This window comes from Argopecten irradians, chromosome 13 (assembly GCF_041381155.1).
Source record: "Argopecten irradians isolate NY chromosome 13, Ai_NY, whole genome shotgun sequence".
Lineage (NCBI taxonomy): Eukaryota > Metazoa > Mollusca > Bivalvia > Pectinida > Pectinidae > Argopecten > Argopecten irradians.
The window spans coordinates 32,063,983-32,079,211 of NC_091146.1; the positions used below are offsets into that span (position 1 = coordinate 32,063,983).

The 15,229-nt window shown below is 39.7% G+C and overlaps 1 protein-coding gene across 9 annotated transcripts in view; it reads right to left on the reverse strand.

The window, feature by feature from the left end:
• The window catches only part of LOC138306028 (hydroxysteroid 11-beta-dehydrogenase 1-like protein), a 78,343-nt gene that overhangs the window by 3,562 nt on the left and 59,552 nt on the right, over positions 1 to 15,229 (reverse strand). For 8 of the 9 annotated variants that reach the window (XM_069246353.1, XM_069246347.1, XM_069246350.1 and 5 more), the window contains 5 exons: positions 11,033 to 11,126; positions 10,059 to 10,189; positions 9,285 to 9,383; positions 1,420 to 1,633; positions 503 to 640 (listed from right to left, as the gene is read on the reverse strand). In XM_069246353.1, the coding sequence (XP_069102454.1) occupies positions 503 to 640; positions 1,420 to 1,633; positions 9,285 to 9,383; positions 10,059 to 10,189; positions 11,033 to 11,105 (655 nt within the window). In that variant the 5' untranslated portion in view covers positions 11,106 to 11,126. Of the gene's footprint in view, positions 1 to 502; positions 641 to 1,419; positions 1,634 to 9,284; positions 9,384 to 10,058; positions 10,190 to 11,032; positions 11,127 to 11,855; positions 13,260 to 15,229 lie in introns of those variants that run through there. The other variant, XM_069246354.1, reaches the window with a different exon arrangement.

Genomic DNA, 15,229 nt, shown 5'->3' on the forward strand with positions numbered 1-15,229 from the left:
TCGAAGAAAAGGGTCGGGGTTAAAAAATTAGGGTTGGTCGGGTAACCCTAAACAGATTTTTTTTTTTTGGCCAAGCTTAGTCAAAAATGTTGTATATAAATAGATAAATATATGACCCGAGTTCCCTGAGACACTTAAAATTACCTACAAATCCTATAACACAATGAGACACTTACCTACAAATCCTATAACACAATGAGACACTTACCTACAAATCCTATAACACAATGAGACACTTAAAATTACCTACAAATCCTATAACACAATGAGACACTTACCTACAAATCCTATAACACAATGAGACACTTACCTACAAATCCTATAACACAATGAGACACTTACCTACAAATCCTATAACACAATGAGACACTTACCTACAAATCCTATAACACAATGAGACACTTACCTACAAATCCTATAACACAATGAGACACTTACCTACAAATCCTATAACACAATGAGACACTTACCTACAAATCCTATAACACAATGAGACACTTACCTACAAATCCTATAACACAAAGTGTTATTGATATATCACAGTTTTTCATCTTCAGCTCCTGTCTCAGGCCGTTGAAGAACCCGTTCAGTGCAAATTTAGAAGCTGAGTATGCTACGGTAAAAGGTTGAGCTATTTTCCCTAATGAAACAGAAAAATATAGCATATAGTCAATAGTGAACAAAATGCAAAGTTGTTCAATAAAGAAATGCATTTTACCATTTTAGAAACAAAATCTACTGGATATAGTGAACAAATTGTTGATAATTGTACCATACCGGATTTGTTTAGAGACAGCAAATATAGGCTTTGCCTGATGCAAAATCTATTTGCATCTTAGTTACAATATAAAATTTGCGGAAATTTAACAATTAACTTTAAAATATTAGCCTATAAAAGTATTTTGACATTGAACTACAGATTTTATTACTCACACATTGAAATTTGTGTTCCATGTATTTATTATTGTAGGATATGATAAAAAAATAGATGAAGAAGACAATAAATTTAATGTAAAGGTAGAAACTCTATGTCAGGGGAGATAATCCCAAATCAAGGGGAGATAATACATTGACAAAGGGAGATCATCTGCACACAAAGAGATAAAATCTAAGTAAAATTGGCAACAGTGGTATAGCAATGTGTTTAAATTCTGGGGTGACTATATATCAAAGACAAATTAAATGTGGGGGAGAACTGCTAAATTCAACATGTAAGGAGATATTATCCCAATGCAAGGGGAGATAATCCATTAAAAAGGAGATTATCTTTTAACAAAGTAATATTAGCAACAGTACCATTGCAATGGATTTAAATTCTAGGGTGACAATTTTCATGTAAAGATGAGATAACCGATGTAAGCAGGGGAGACAATATAATATCAAACTGGGGACAATCCATATCAAGGGGAGATAACTTACCTGACAGTGAAGACATAACTATGATGTGACCATTGCTTTGAGTAAGTAAAGGAAGAGCATGTGATGTCAGATGAACGTAAGCTTTGAAATTGACATCGAACAGACGATCAAGGTCAGTAAGGTTCTCCGTGCTGCCGACCCACAGACCTAGTGGGGCGCTGATGATGTGGTTTAGTACCAAGTAGTCTAGTCCTCCCAGTCGAGACCGCACCTCCTGTACACAATCACAGGTTCAATAAGGTATCACATGAGATTCCGTGGGGTAACTCAATCAAGAAAATCAAATGATCTATTTTACAGATCACCTTACTAGCTTCCGTTAAAGATGCTCCACCGCTGACAAATGGTATTTTTTGCTCTATCAAAAACACCTGCAGATGATTTAGTATTTTTTTTTTTCAGTTACAAAAGTTACTTCCTTTTCACCATTACCACCATAGAAAAGAGCTTCTAACTTTACTTCAAGACAAAAATATTAAAAATAATTAATTACATCCCGAAAAAACTCCATGGCACTATGTCCTATATGGAATAAAGGACTTATTGTACATACCCCAAAAGTAAAATAAATCATTTTATGTAATTTTTTTGTGTTAATTAGACATATTTATACACGATTTAACACCAATTATTGTTCAAATGATGAGTATTGTTTATGCCCTGTCGGCGGTGGAGCATCTTTAATACCGGAGTGTGACAAACGGATAAGGTCCATGTGATTACAGGGATGAGTTTCCTCCCCTTTGTCTATGTATTGCTACATGTTTAAGTGAGATAGCATCATAACAAAGAGACAGCACTATCACAAGGAGACACAACACCAACATGCTGCAGCCCTCCAAAACTATTCCATACAGGCCGGGAGGCAGTCTGTGAATGCCTAATGCACAAAACAAAACAATTTTGTATTTGTAAATTACAAAGTTATCTGCCCTTGCGGGTAAGTATTGATTGTGACATCATTTGTTTGCAAGCCTAACGTCATACGTTTCGGAGGAAACAACGTGAATTGCACTCACAAAATAATGACGTAACAATCAATACATACCTGCAAGGGAGCTAACTCTGTAATATGCAAAAGCGAGTATCGAAAATTTGGTGATTCCAAGCGTAAACCTAGATATGCCTAGCTCCTGGCTTCTGTTATCCTAGATATGCCTAGCCCCTGGCTTACGTTATCCTAGGTATGCCTAGCCCCTGGCTTACGTTATCCTAGATATGCCTAGCCCCTGGCTTACGTAATCCTAGATATGCCTAGCCCCTGGCTTACGTAATCCTAGATATGTCTAGCCCCTGGCTTACGTAATCCTAGATATGCCTAGCCCCTGGCTTACGTAATCCTAGATATGCCTAGCCCCTGGCTTACGTAATCCTAGATATGCCTAGCCCCTGGCTTACGTAATCCTAGATATGTCTAGCCCCTGGCTTACGTAATCCTAGATATGCCTAGCCCCTGGCTTACGTAATCCTAGATATGTCTAGCCCCTGGCTTACGTAATCCTAGATATGTCTAGCCCCTGGCTTACGTAATCCTAGATATGTCTAGCCCCTGGCTTACGTAATCCTAGATATGCCTAGCCCCTGGCTTACGTAATCCTAGATATGTCTAGCCCCTGGCTTACGTAATCCTTGATATGTCTAGCCCCTGGCTTACGTAATCCTAGATATGTCTAGCCCCTGGCTTACGTAATCCTAGATATGTCTAGCCCCTGGCTTACGTAATCCTAGATATGTCTAGCCCCTGGCTTACGTAATCCTAGATATGTCTAGCCCCTGGCTTACGTAATCCTAGATATGCCTAGCCCCTGGCTTACGTAATCCTAGATATGTCTAGCCCCTGGCTTACGTAATCCTAGATATGTCTAGCCCCTGGCTTACGTAATCCTAGATATGTCTAGCCCCTGGCTTACGTAATCCTAGATATGCCTAGCCCCTGGCTTACGTAATCCTAGAGATATGTCTAGCCCCTGGCTTACGTAATCCTAGATATGTCTAGCCCCTGGCTTACGTAATCCTAGATATGCCTAGCCCCTGGCTTACGTAATCCTAGATATGCCTAGCCCCTGGCTTACGTAATCCTAGATATGCCTAGCCCCTGGCTTACGTAATCCTAGATATGCCTAGCCCCTGGCTTACGTAATCCTAGATATGCCTAGCCCCTGGCTTACGTAATCCTAGATATGTCTAGCCCCTGGCTTACGTAATCCTAGATATGTCTAGCCCCTGGCTTACGTAATCCTAGATACGTCTAGCCCCTGGCTTACGTAATCCTAGATACGTCTAGCCCCTGGCTTACGTAATCCTAGATATGCCTAGCCCCTGGCTTACGTAATCCTAGATATGTCTAGCCCCTGGCTTACGTAATCCTAGATATGTCTAGCCCCTGGCTTACGTAATCCTAGATATGTCTAGCCCCTGGCTTACGTAATCCTAGATACGTCTAGCCCCTGGCTTACGTAATCCTAGATATGTCTAGCCCCTGGCTTACGTAATCCTAGATATGTCTAGCCCCTGGCTTACGTAATCCTAGATATGTCTAGCCCCTGGCTTACGTAATCCTAGATACGTCTAGCCCCTGGCTTACGTAATCCTAGATACGTCTAGCCCCTGGCTTACGTAATCCTAGATATGTCTAGCCCCTGGCTTACGTAATTCTAGATATGCCTAGCCCCTGGCTTACGTAATCCTAGATATGTCTAGCCCCTGGCTTACGTAATCCTAGATATGTCTAGCCCCTGGCTTACGTAATCCTAGATACGTCTAGCCCCTGGCTTACGTAATCCTAGATATGCCTAGCCCCTGGCTTACATAATCCTAGATATGTCTAGCCCCTGGCTTACGTAATCCTAGATATGTCTAGCCCCTGGCTTACGTAATCCTAGATATGTCTAGCCCCTGGCTTACGTAATCCTAGATATGTCTAGCCCCTGGCTTACATAATCCTAGATATGTCTAGCCCCTGGCTTACGTAATCCTAGATATGTCTAGCCCCTGGCTTACGTAATCCTAGGTATGTCTAGCCCTTGGCTTACGTAATCCTAGATATGTCTAGCCCCTGGCTTACGTAATCCTAGATATGTCTAGCCCCTGGCTTACGTAATCCTAGATATGTCTAGCCCCTGGCTTACGTAATCCTAGATATGTCTAGCCCCTGGCTTACGTAATCCTAGATATGTCTAGCCCCTGGCTTACGTAATCCTAGATATGTCTAGCCCCTGGCTTACGTAATCCTAGATATGTCTAGCCCCTGGCTTACGTAATCCTAGATATGTCTAGCCCCTGGCTTACGTAATCCTAGATATGTCTAGCCCCTGGCTTACGTAATCCTAGATATGTCTAGCCCCTGGCTTACGTAATCCTAGATATGTCTAGCCCCTGGCTTACGTAATCCTAGATATGTCTAGCCCCTGGCTTACGTAATCCTAGATATGTCTAGCCCCTGGCTTACGTAATCCTAGATATGTCTAGCCCCTGGCTTACGTAATCCTAGATATGTCTAGCCCCTGGCTTACGTAATCCTAGATATGTCTAGCCCCTGGCTTACGTAATCTTAGATATGTCTACGTAATCTAGATATGTCCCCTGGCTTACGTAATCCTAGATATGTCTAGCCCCTGGCTTACGTAATCCTAGATATGTCTAGCCCCTGGCTTACGTAATCCTAGATATGTCTAGCCCCTGGCTTACGTAATCCTAGATATGCCTAGCCCCTGGCTTACGTAATCCTAGATATGTCTAGCCCCTGGATTACGTAATCCTAGATATGCCTAGCCCCTGGCTTACGTAATCCTAGATATGTCTAGCCCCTGGCTTACGTAATCCTATAGATATGTCTAGCCCCTGGCTTACGTAATCCTAGATATGTCTAGCCCCTGGCTTACGTAATCCTAGATATGTCTAGCCCCTGGCTTACGTAATCCTAGATATGTCTAGCCCCTGGCTTACGTAATCCTAGGTACGTCTAGCCCCTGGCTTACGTAATCCTAGATACGTCTAGCCCCTGGCTTACGTAATCCTAGATATGTCTAGCCCCTGGCTTACGTAATCCTAGATATGTCTAGCCCCTGGCTTACGTAATCCTAGATATGTCTAGCCCCTGGCTTACGTAATCCTAGGTACGTCTAGCCCCTGGCTTATGTAATCCTAGATACGTCTAGCCCCTGGCTTACGTAATCCTAGATATGTCTAGCCCCTGGCTTACGTAATCCTAGATATGTCTAGCCCCTGGCTTACGTAATCCTAGATATGTCTAGCCCCTGGCTTACGTAATCCTAGATACGTCTAGCCCCTGGCTTACGTAATCCTAGATACGTCTAGCCCCTGGCTTACGTAATCCTAGATATGTCTAGCCCCTGGCTTACGTAATCCTAGATATGCCTAGCCCCTGGCTTACGTAATCCTAGATATGTCTAGCCCCTGGCTTATGTAATCCTAGATATGTCTAGCCCCTGGCTTACGTAATCCTAGATACGTCTAGCCCCTGGCTTACGTAATCCTAGATATGCCTAGCCCCTGGCTTACGTAATCCTAGATATGTCTAGCCCCTGGCTTACGTAATCCTAGATATGTCTAGCCCCTGGCTTTATCCTAGATAATCTGGCTTACTAGATATGTCTAGCCCCTGGCTTACGTAATCCTAGATATGTCTAGCCCCTGGCTTACGTAATCCTAGATATGTCTAGCCCCTTGGCTTACGTAATCCTAGATATGTCTAGCCCCTGGCTTACGTAATCCTAGATATGTCTAGCCCCTGGCTTACGTAATCCTAGATATGTCTAGCCCCTGGCTTACGTAATCCTAGATATGTCTAGCCCCTGGCTTACGTAATCCTAGATATGTCTAGCCCCTGGCTTACGTAATCCTAGATATGTCTAGCCCCTGGCTTACGTAATCCTAGATATGTCTAGCCCCTGGCTTACGTAATCCTAGATATGTCTAGCCCCTGGCTTACGTAATCCTAGATATGTCTAGCCCCTGGCTTACGTAATCCTAGATATGTCTAGCCCCTGGCTTACGTAATCCTAGATATGTCTAGCCCCTGGCTTACGTAATCCTAGATATGTCTAGCCCCTGGCTTACGTAATCCTAGATATGTCTAGCCCCTGGCTTACGTAATCCTAGATATGTCTAGCCCCTGGCTTACGTAATCCTAGATATGCCTAGCCCCTGGCTTACGTAATCCTAGATATGTCTAGCCCCTGGATTACGTAATCCTAGATATGCCTAGCCCCCTGGCTTACGTAATCCTAGATATGTCTAGCCCCTGGCTTACGTAATCCTATAGATATGTCTAGCCCCTGGCTTACGTAATCCTAGATATGTCTAGCCCCTGGCTTACGTAATCCTAGATATGTCTAGCCCCTGGCTTACGTAATCCTAGATATGTCTAGCCCCTGGCTTACGTAATCCTAGGTATGTCTAGCCCCTGGCTTACGTAATCCTAGATATGTCTAGCCCCTGGCTTACGTAATCCTAGATATGTCTTAGCATCTGGCTTACGTAATCCTAGATATGTCTAGCCCCTGGCTTACGTAATCCTAGATATGTCTAGCCCCTGGCTTACGTAATCCTAGATATGCCTAGCCCCTGGCTTACGTAATCCTAGATATGTCTAGCCCCTGGATTACGTAATCCTAGATATGCCTAGCCCCTGGCTTACGTAATCCTAGATATGTCTAGCCCCTGGCTTACGTAATCCTATAGATATGTCTAGCCCCTGGCTTACGTAATCCTAGATATGTCTAGCCCCTGGCTTACGTAATCCTAGATATGTCTAGCCCCTGGCTTACGTAATCCTAGATATGTCTAGCCCCTGGCTTACGTAATCCTAGGTATGTCTAGCCCCTGGCTTACGTAATCCTAGATATGTCTAGCCCCTGGCTTACGTAATCCTAGATATGTCTAGCCCCTGGCTTACGTAATCCTAGATATGTCTAGCCCCTGGCTTACGTAATCCTAGATATGTCTAGCCCCTGGCTTACGTAATCCTAGATATGTCTAGCCCCTGGCTTACGTAATCCTAGATACGTCTAGCCCCTGGCTTACGTAATCCTAGATACGTCTAGCCCCTGGCTTACGTAATCCTAGATATGTCTAGCCCCTGGCTTACGTAATCCTAGAATATGCCTAGCCCCTGGCTTACGTAATCCTAGATATGTCTAGCCCCTGGCTTATGTAATCCTAGATATGTCTAGCCCCTGGCTTACGTAATCCTAGATACGTCTAGCCCCTGGCTTACGTAATCCTAGATATGCCTAGCCCCTGGCTTACATAATCCTAGATATGTCTAGCCCCTGGCTTACGTAATCCTAGATATGTCTAGCCCCTGGCTTACGTAATCCTAGATATGTCTAGCCCCTGGCTTACGTAATCCTAGATATGTCTAGCCCCTGGCTTACATAATCCTAGATATGTCTAGCCCCTGGCTTACGTAATCCTAGATATGTCTAGCCCCTGGCTTACGTAATCCTAGTATGTCTAGCCCTTGGCTTACGTAATCCTAGATATGTCTAGCCCCTGGCTTACGTAATCCTAGATATGTCTAGCCCCTGGCTTACGTAATCCTAGATATGTCTAGCCCCTGGCTTACGTAATCCTAGATATGTCTAGCCCCTGGCTTACGTAATCCTAGATATGTCTAGCCCCTGGCTTACGTAATCCTAGATATGTCTAGCCCCTGGCTTACGTAATCCTAGATATGTCTAGCCCCTGGCTTACGTAATCCTAGATATGTCTAGCCCCTGGCTTACGTAATCCTAGATATGTCTAGCCCCTGGCTTACGTAATCCTAGATATGTCTAGCCCCTGGCTTACGTAATCCTAGATATGTCTAGCCCCTGGCTTACGTAATCCTAGATATGTCTAGCCCCTGGCTTACGTAATCCTAGATATGTCTAGCCCCTGGCTTACGTAATCCTAGATATGTCTAGCCCCTGGCTTACGTAATCCTAGATATGTCTAGCCCCTGGCTTACGTAATCCTAGATATGTCTAGCCCCTGGCTTACGTAATCCTAGATATGTCTAGCCCCTGGCTTACGTAATCCTAGATATGTCTAGCCCCTGGCTTACGTAATCCTAGATATGTCTAGCCCCTGGCTTACGTAATCCTAGATATGTCTAGCCCCTGGCTTACGTAATCCTAGATATGTCTAGCCCCTGGCTTACGTAATCCTAGGTATGTCTAGCCCCTGGCTTACGTAATCCTAGATATGTCTACCTACGCCCCTGGCTTACGTAATCCTAGATATGTCTAGCCCCTGGCTTACGTAATCCTAGATATGTCTAGCCCCTGGCTTACGTAATCCTAGATATGTCTAGCCCCTGGCTTACGTAATCCTAGATATGTCTAGCCCCTGGCTTACGTAATCCTAGATATGTCTAGCCCCTGGCTTACGTAATCCTAGATATGTCTAGCCCCTGGCTTACGTAATCCTAGATATGTCTAGCCCCTGGCTTACGGATATTACTGTTACGAATCCTAGATATGCCTAGCCCCTGGCTTACGTAATCCTAGATATGTCTAGCCCCTGGCTTACGTAATCCTAGATATGTCTAGCCCCTGGCTTACGTAATCCTAGATATGTCTAGCCCCTGGCTTACGTAATCCTAGATATGTCTAGCCCCTGGCTTACGTAATCCTAGATATGTCTAGCTAGCCCCTGGCTTACGTAATCCTAGATATGTCTAGCCCCTGGCTTACGTAATCCTAGATATGTCTAGCCCCTGGCTTACGTAATCCTAGATATGTCTAGCCCCTGGCCTACGTAATCCTAGGTATGTCTAGCCCCTGGCTTACGTAATCCTAGATATGTCTAGCCCCTGGCTTACTTAGAGAATCATTAACCGACTGACAAGACTAACTTACGTTCATGACTCTATCAGTGTCAGTTAAATTGGACATATCTGCTGGGATGTAATCGAAAATGGCTGACTTATCACCAAGCTCACGACATCGGGCCACAACCTGTTGACCGAAAACATTGTAGTGGTTACAACATGAACATACATGTATGTTGAAAGAATTACTGAATTCAAAAGTATATTCATCACATCTGGTACCTCAAAATAAAACATGAAAAGATTTTATTTTCAATTGTAAATTTAAAATGTCAGTAAATTGCAGTTTTAAAATACTATTATGTATCATAATTGACAAATTTTAGGGATATCATTTCAGAATTTTTCACACCGGAAACATTACATCCCCGATACTACAGGGGTTACTATCACTGATGTTTTAAGCGGAAGGAAACATTAATACCGCTGTGAAATTTGGTTGCCTCTAAACATCTACATTACAGTGTATTGAATATGAAAAAACGTTCATTATCTGTCAGAGTATATGAAAACTTTCTGGCCACAATTTCTTGATTGAAACGCATAAATTTAAGTTTTGGGGTGAAATTAATACTGCAGTGAAATTTGGTTGCCTCTAACTATGTATATTACAGTGTATTGAATCTGAAATTTAAATGTTCACTTCAAGTCAGAATCTATGGAAACTTTCTGGCCCTGATTTTTTGATTAATTAAAACGCCTCGATTTAAGTTTTGGGGAGAAATTGAGGATTTATACCTTAGAGACAATTTATTTTGAAGCTTCCAGTCCTAAAATTTTAATCAATCTTTAAAACACGTACCTCACGTAGACGTTGTTCTCTGCGTGCTGTTACAATGACATTGGCTCCCATACGCGCGAAGTGATAGGCCATCTGTTCTCCGATCCCCGTGGAAGCTCCGGTGATCAGCACACGTTTCCCTTGGACCACATCTGTATAACATGATAGTGATTCTAAGTGATTGAATAGTATTTTAATGTTTTCTTACCAATTTATCAACTTAAATTATGCAAGTTCTCTCAAGTAGTTTTTTAATATCTTCAACATTTGATAGGGAATGTACATCTTATATCTATTCAAGAAAATTGTCAGTAATCTTAGAGTCGAATTAAACACTTCCTTTCTTTGATATTAAAGAGATGAAGGGAGATAACTCTTTCAACCTATAGCAAAGACACAATCTTTCTTGGATTAAAACTCTCAGTTGGTCATTTTTTTGTGTCACTGGTGGTGGAAGTGGATTGACAACTAGTCTAAAAATATTTTAAGATGCTGCGTACACCACTGATGAATGTTTTTTTTTTCTATCAAAAAGGATCAGACAAATGAGTATTTTTCTTCAGTTACAAAAGTTACTTATAATACACCATCATCACCATCAAAAAGTGTGAGCTTTTTTATTTACTTAATCATAAAAATATCAAAAATGATTTATTGCGTCCCAAAAAATTCCATGACACTATGTCCTATATGGAATGAAGTATGTTAATTGTGCATGCGCCAAGAGCATAATAAATTATTTTGTTATTACATATTTGATTATGTACTTTAGTATTAATCACACACATATACACACAATTAAACATTTTTGTTCAAATAACGAGTATTTTTTATGCTCTGTCGGTGGTGGAGCATCTTTACCCAAAACTGTTAAGTCTTGATTAAAGTATAAGGGGAACAACTCTTACTACTTTGACAAAAAAAACTTATTTTATATATTTATGATTTGAAGGGAGACAACTCTAACAACCTTGACATCCAAGCCTCTGTCTTACCTGGATTGAAGTCATCTATCAGCCAGTATCCAACTATTAAGCCTATAAGAATGGCCAGTAGCTTCTTCCACATAGCAGCCAGCCAGCGTGGCGCCTGAAACGTCAGACATTTTTATCGCAATTAGTATTAATTAAATTATCACCTACAGGGTCTACATGTGGCTATAACAGGGAACGGAGACATGTTGCTACTTTACATGCAGATGGGAGATACTTCTTCACTGGTCAAACTCGATATTATCTGTAAGCAAGAAATTTCCTGGCTTCCACATGAAGTTCAAATTGGACAGTATGTGTACTGGATAGGCATGCTACATAAAAAAATATGTACATTTGCATGGTCTCGAGTATAGTATAAAAAAGACTTTCCTCATAATAAAATTATTTTAAAATATTTTAGTTCTGTCATCAAAGTATAAGAATTGACAATGATATGATGTCTGTTCTCGAGTATAGAGTGATGAAAAGAGTTTTTCTTCATTAAAAAATATTCTAAAATCTTGTAATTACAAGATATTCTAAAATCGTGTAATTACGAGACATTCTAAAATCTTGAAGTAACAAAATATTCTCAAATCTTGTAGTTACCAGATATTATACTTACAAGATATTCTCAAATCTTGTAGTTACCAGATATTATACTTACAAGATATTCTCAAATCTTGTAGTTACCAGATATTATACTAATAGATATTATACTTACAAGATATTGTCAAATCTTGTAGTTACTAGATATTATACTTACAAGATATTGTCAAATCTTGTAGTTACCAGATCTTACAAGATATTGTCAAATCTTATAGTTACCAGATATTATACTTACAAGATATTCTCAAATCTTGTGTTTACAAGATATTCTAAAATCTTGTGTTTACAAGACATTCTTACGAGATAAACCAGGTCATTGAATGAGGATACATCAAGATCCTGTATTTCTGTCGGTCTGTAAGCCATATCAGAGTTATGCAGTTGGTATCACCACAGGAAAGGTCTCCTCAACCTTCTAACAACTCGTGTGAAGCAGGACCTTCTCATAAACAATCAACACTAATACAACAAACAATGACTAGTTGTTTAGGTTATTTATTTATTTTATTTTATTTTGCCAACCCCAAAACCATCCTTTTATTATATTAACTATTGATTGTTATCATTTCATTTATGTATTTTATTTTTTATTTTATTTAATTTTAATTTTTTTTTTTATTTCATTTTTTTTTTTTTTTTTTAAATTTTATTTATTTATTTTTTGGGAGAGTGAGTGTGGGGTTGACCATGATCAAGTCATAATCTACCGAAGAAGTATTATTTATTTTTGTGATTCTACAAGTCCTCTACCTTTCGCCAGTTATCAAAACTTTCAAATGTAACTGTGTATATGCCATTCATAATCATCTATTTACCAGTAACCTCTAGACAAACCATGTATCATTCAACAACAGACTATTTCTTTTAAATCTAACTTCATTAATGCAAATTTGAAAGTTGTGGTTAAATGTGATTCGGTGAGAGATGGTTTTATATATCTGAAATGGAATACAAAATTCATGTGAATGATATAATTCAGATCCACATCAAACCGAAAATTACACTCAAAAACAAAACTTGAATAAGCCCTCGTTTCAATTTTTGTAGATAATATTTTCTAAGTGTCATACATCTGGTTCGCTGTAAATGTTGGAGGTTTATCAAGATATAAACGCTATTTGTCCCATCATTCCAGTTAACTGTTATCGGCAGGGTGTCCCCGACCAGAAAATTAGACTGAATTATCATAACGTACACAATAAAATGTACATAAATTTTATACAAAGCTGCCATTTATCCTGTAGGAAATATATTACTGGGGGGGAAAAGGCCACTTATTATGGAGGAAAGGGTGCACCTAGCTGAACACTGGCCATAACTTTATCCACGAGACTGAAATTTATTATAGAGTCTTCTTTTAGTTTTGGCAAGATTGTCAGAACCAATGATAATGTGGTTGTTTGAAGGGAGAGCAGGGGCACAAAGAAAGTTATTTATAGTACTATAATTTTTACATACATTATATTTTTTTCCCTTTAATTTTCATTTTTTTCCCTCTCTCTAAATTTCTTTTTTTTAGTTTTTAGAGTCACTTTAGGATAATACAAAAGAGGATCATATTAAGATGAATTACAGCAGGCAATTGCATAAATATATAAAAAATAGGGTCATTTTTAGATTTTAGATGAATAAAAACAGGACAATTTTATAATTGTATAAAAGAAGACATTTTTAGAGGATTTACAACATGACAATTATATAATTATCTCAATAAAAAAAGGGTAATTTAATGTTTTTTTTTTTGATGAATTATGAGCTGATGATAGTACGATTATACAAAAAGGGGGTAATGTTTTAGATGAATTACTACTTGATGATTGTATAATTATACCAAAAAGGGGGTAATGTTTTAGATGAATTACGATCTGATGATAGTATATTTATACCAAAAAGGGGGTAATGTTTTAGATGAATTACGATCTGATGATAGTATATTTATACCAAAAAGGGGGTAATGTTTTAGATGAATTACGACATGATGATAGTATTATTATACCAAAAAGGGGGGATTTTAAGATGAATTACGACATGACAATTATATTGTATACTTATACCAAAAAGAATAGGGATTTTCAGATTAATTATGACCTGTGTACCAAAAAGAGGGTGATTTTTTTATGAATAAAGTCCTGACAATAGTATATTTATACCAAAAACAGGGTGATTTTTAGATCTAGATGAATAATGACAAAACAATTTTATAAGTATACAAAAAGTCATTTTTAGAGGATTCGCGACATGACAATAGTATAATTCTACCAAAAAGAGAGTGATTTTTAGATGAATTATGACCTGACATTTGTATAATAATATCAAAAAGATATATGTATATTTTTAGATGAATTACAATATGATTATACCAAAAGGAGGGTGATTTTTAGATGAATTATGTCCTAATGATAGTATGATTATACCAAAAGGAGGGTGATTTTTTAGATGAATTATGTCCTAATTATAGTATGATTATACCAAAAGGAGGGTGATTTTTTTATTGAATTATGACCTGACAATTATATAATATTATAGAAAAAGACAGGGATTTTTAGATGAATTACGACCTGACAATTGTATAATTACACCTAAACAGACTAGGGGAAACCTTCTAGAGTCAAAATGCACCAAAGCGTGGCTAATGTGAAAACTGATTTTAATCTGAGATGTCACATCCCGATGGACTAATGTGGTACAAATTTGTCCTCATTATCTAGTGCAGAGTGGGGATCACCAGATCACTTGGTGTAACATATGACAGAGTATCTGATCCAGTGGAATGTCCTCATCCATGTAATAGTGAATCCTGTTAGTATTACAAGAGCCAGTCTCCTCACTTAACCCTGTCCACCCACTCATTTCACATACTACCCCCCCCCCCTCCCATACTCTCTTTCCCCTTCCCATACTTTCTTACTCCCTCCCCCTCCCATATTCTCATACTCCCCCCCTCCTATATTCAAATAATCCCTCATTCTTCAACATTGACATATTTCCTCCCTTCATCCACACCTTAAAATACTCCCTCCCCCAACATTGACATATTTCCTCCCTTCCCTCCACACCTTCAAATATTCCCTTCCCCAACATTCACATAATTCCTCGCTTCCCTCCATACCTTCAAATATTCCCTCCCCCAACATTCAAATATTTCCTCCCTTCCCTCAAAACCTTCAAATATTCCCTCCCCCAACATTCACATATTTCCTCCCTCCCCTCCACACATTTAAATACTCCCTCCCCCAACATTCACATATTTCTTCCCTTCCCTCCACACATTTAAATACTCCCTCCCCCAACATTCACATATTTCCTCCCTTCATCCACACCTTAAAATACTCCCTCCCCCAACATTGACATATTTCCTCCCTTCCCTCCACACCTTCAAATATTCCCTTCCCCAACATTCACATAATTCCTCGCTTCCCTCCATACCTTCAAATATTCCCTCCCCCAACATTCAAATATTTCCTCCCTTCCCTCAAAACCTTCAAATATTCCCTCCCCCAACATTCACATATTTCCTCCCTCCCCTCCACACATTTAAATACTCCCTCCCCCAACATTCACATATTTCTTCCCTTCCCTCCACACATTTAAATACTCCCTCCCCCAACA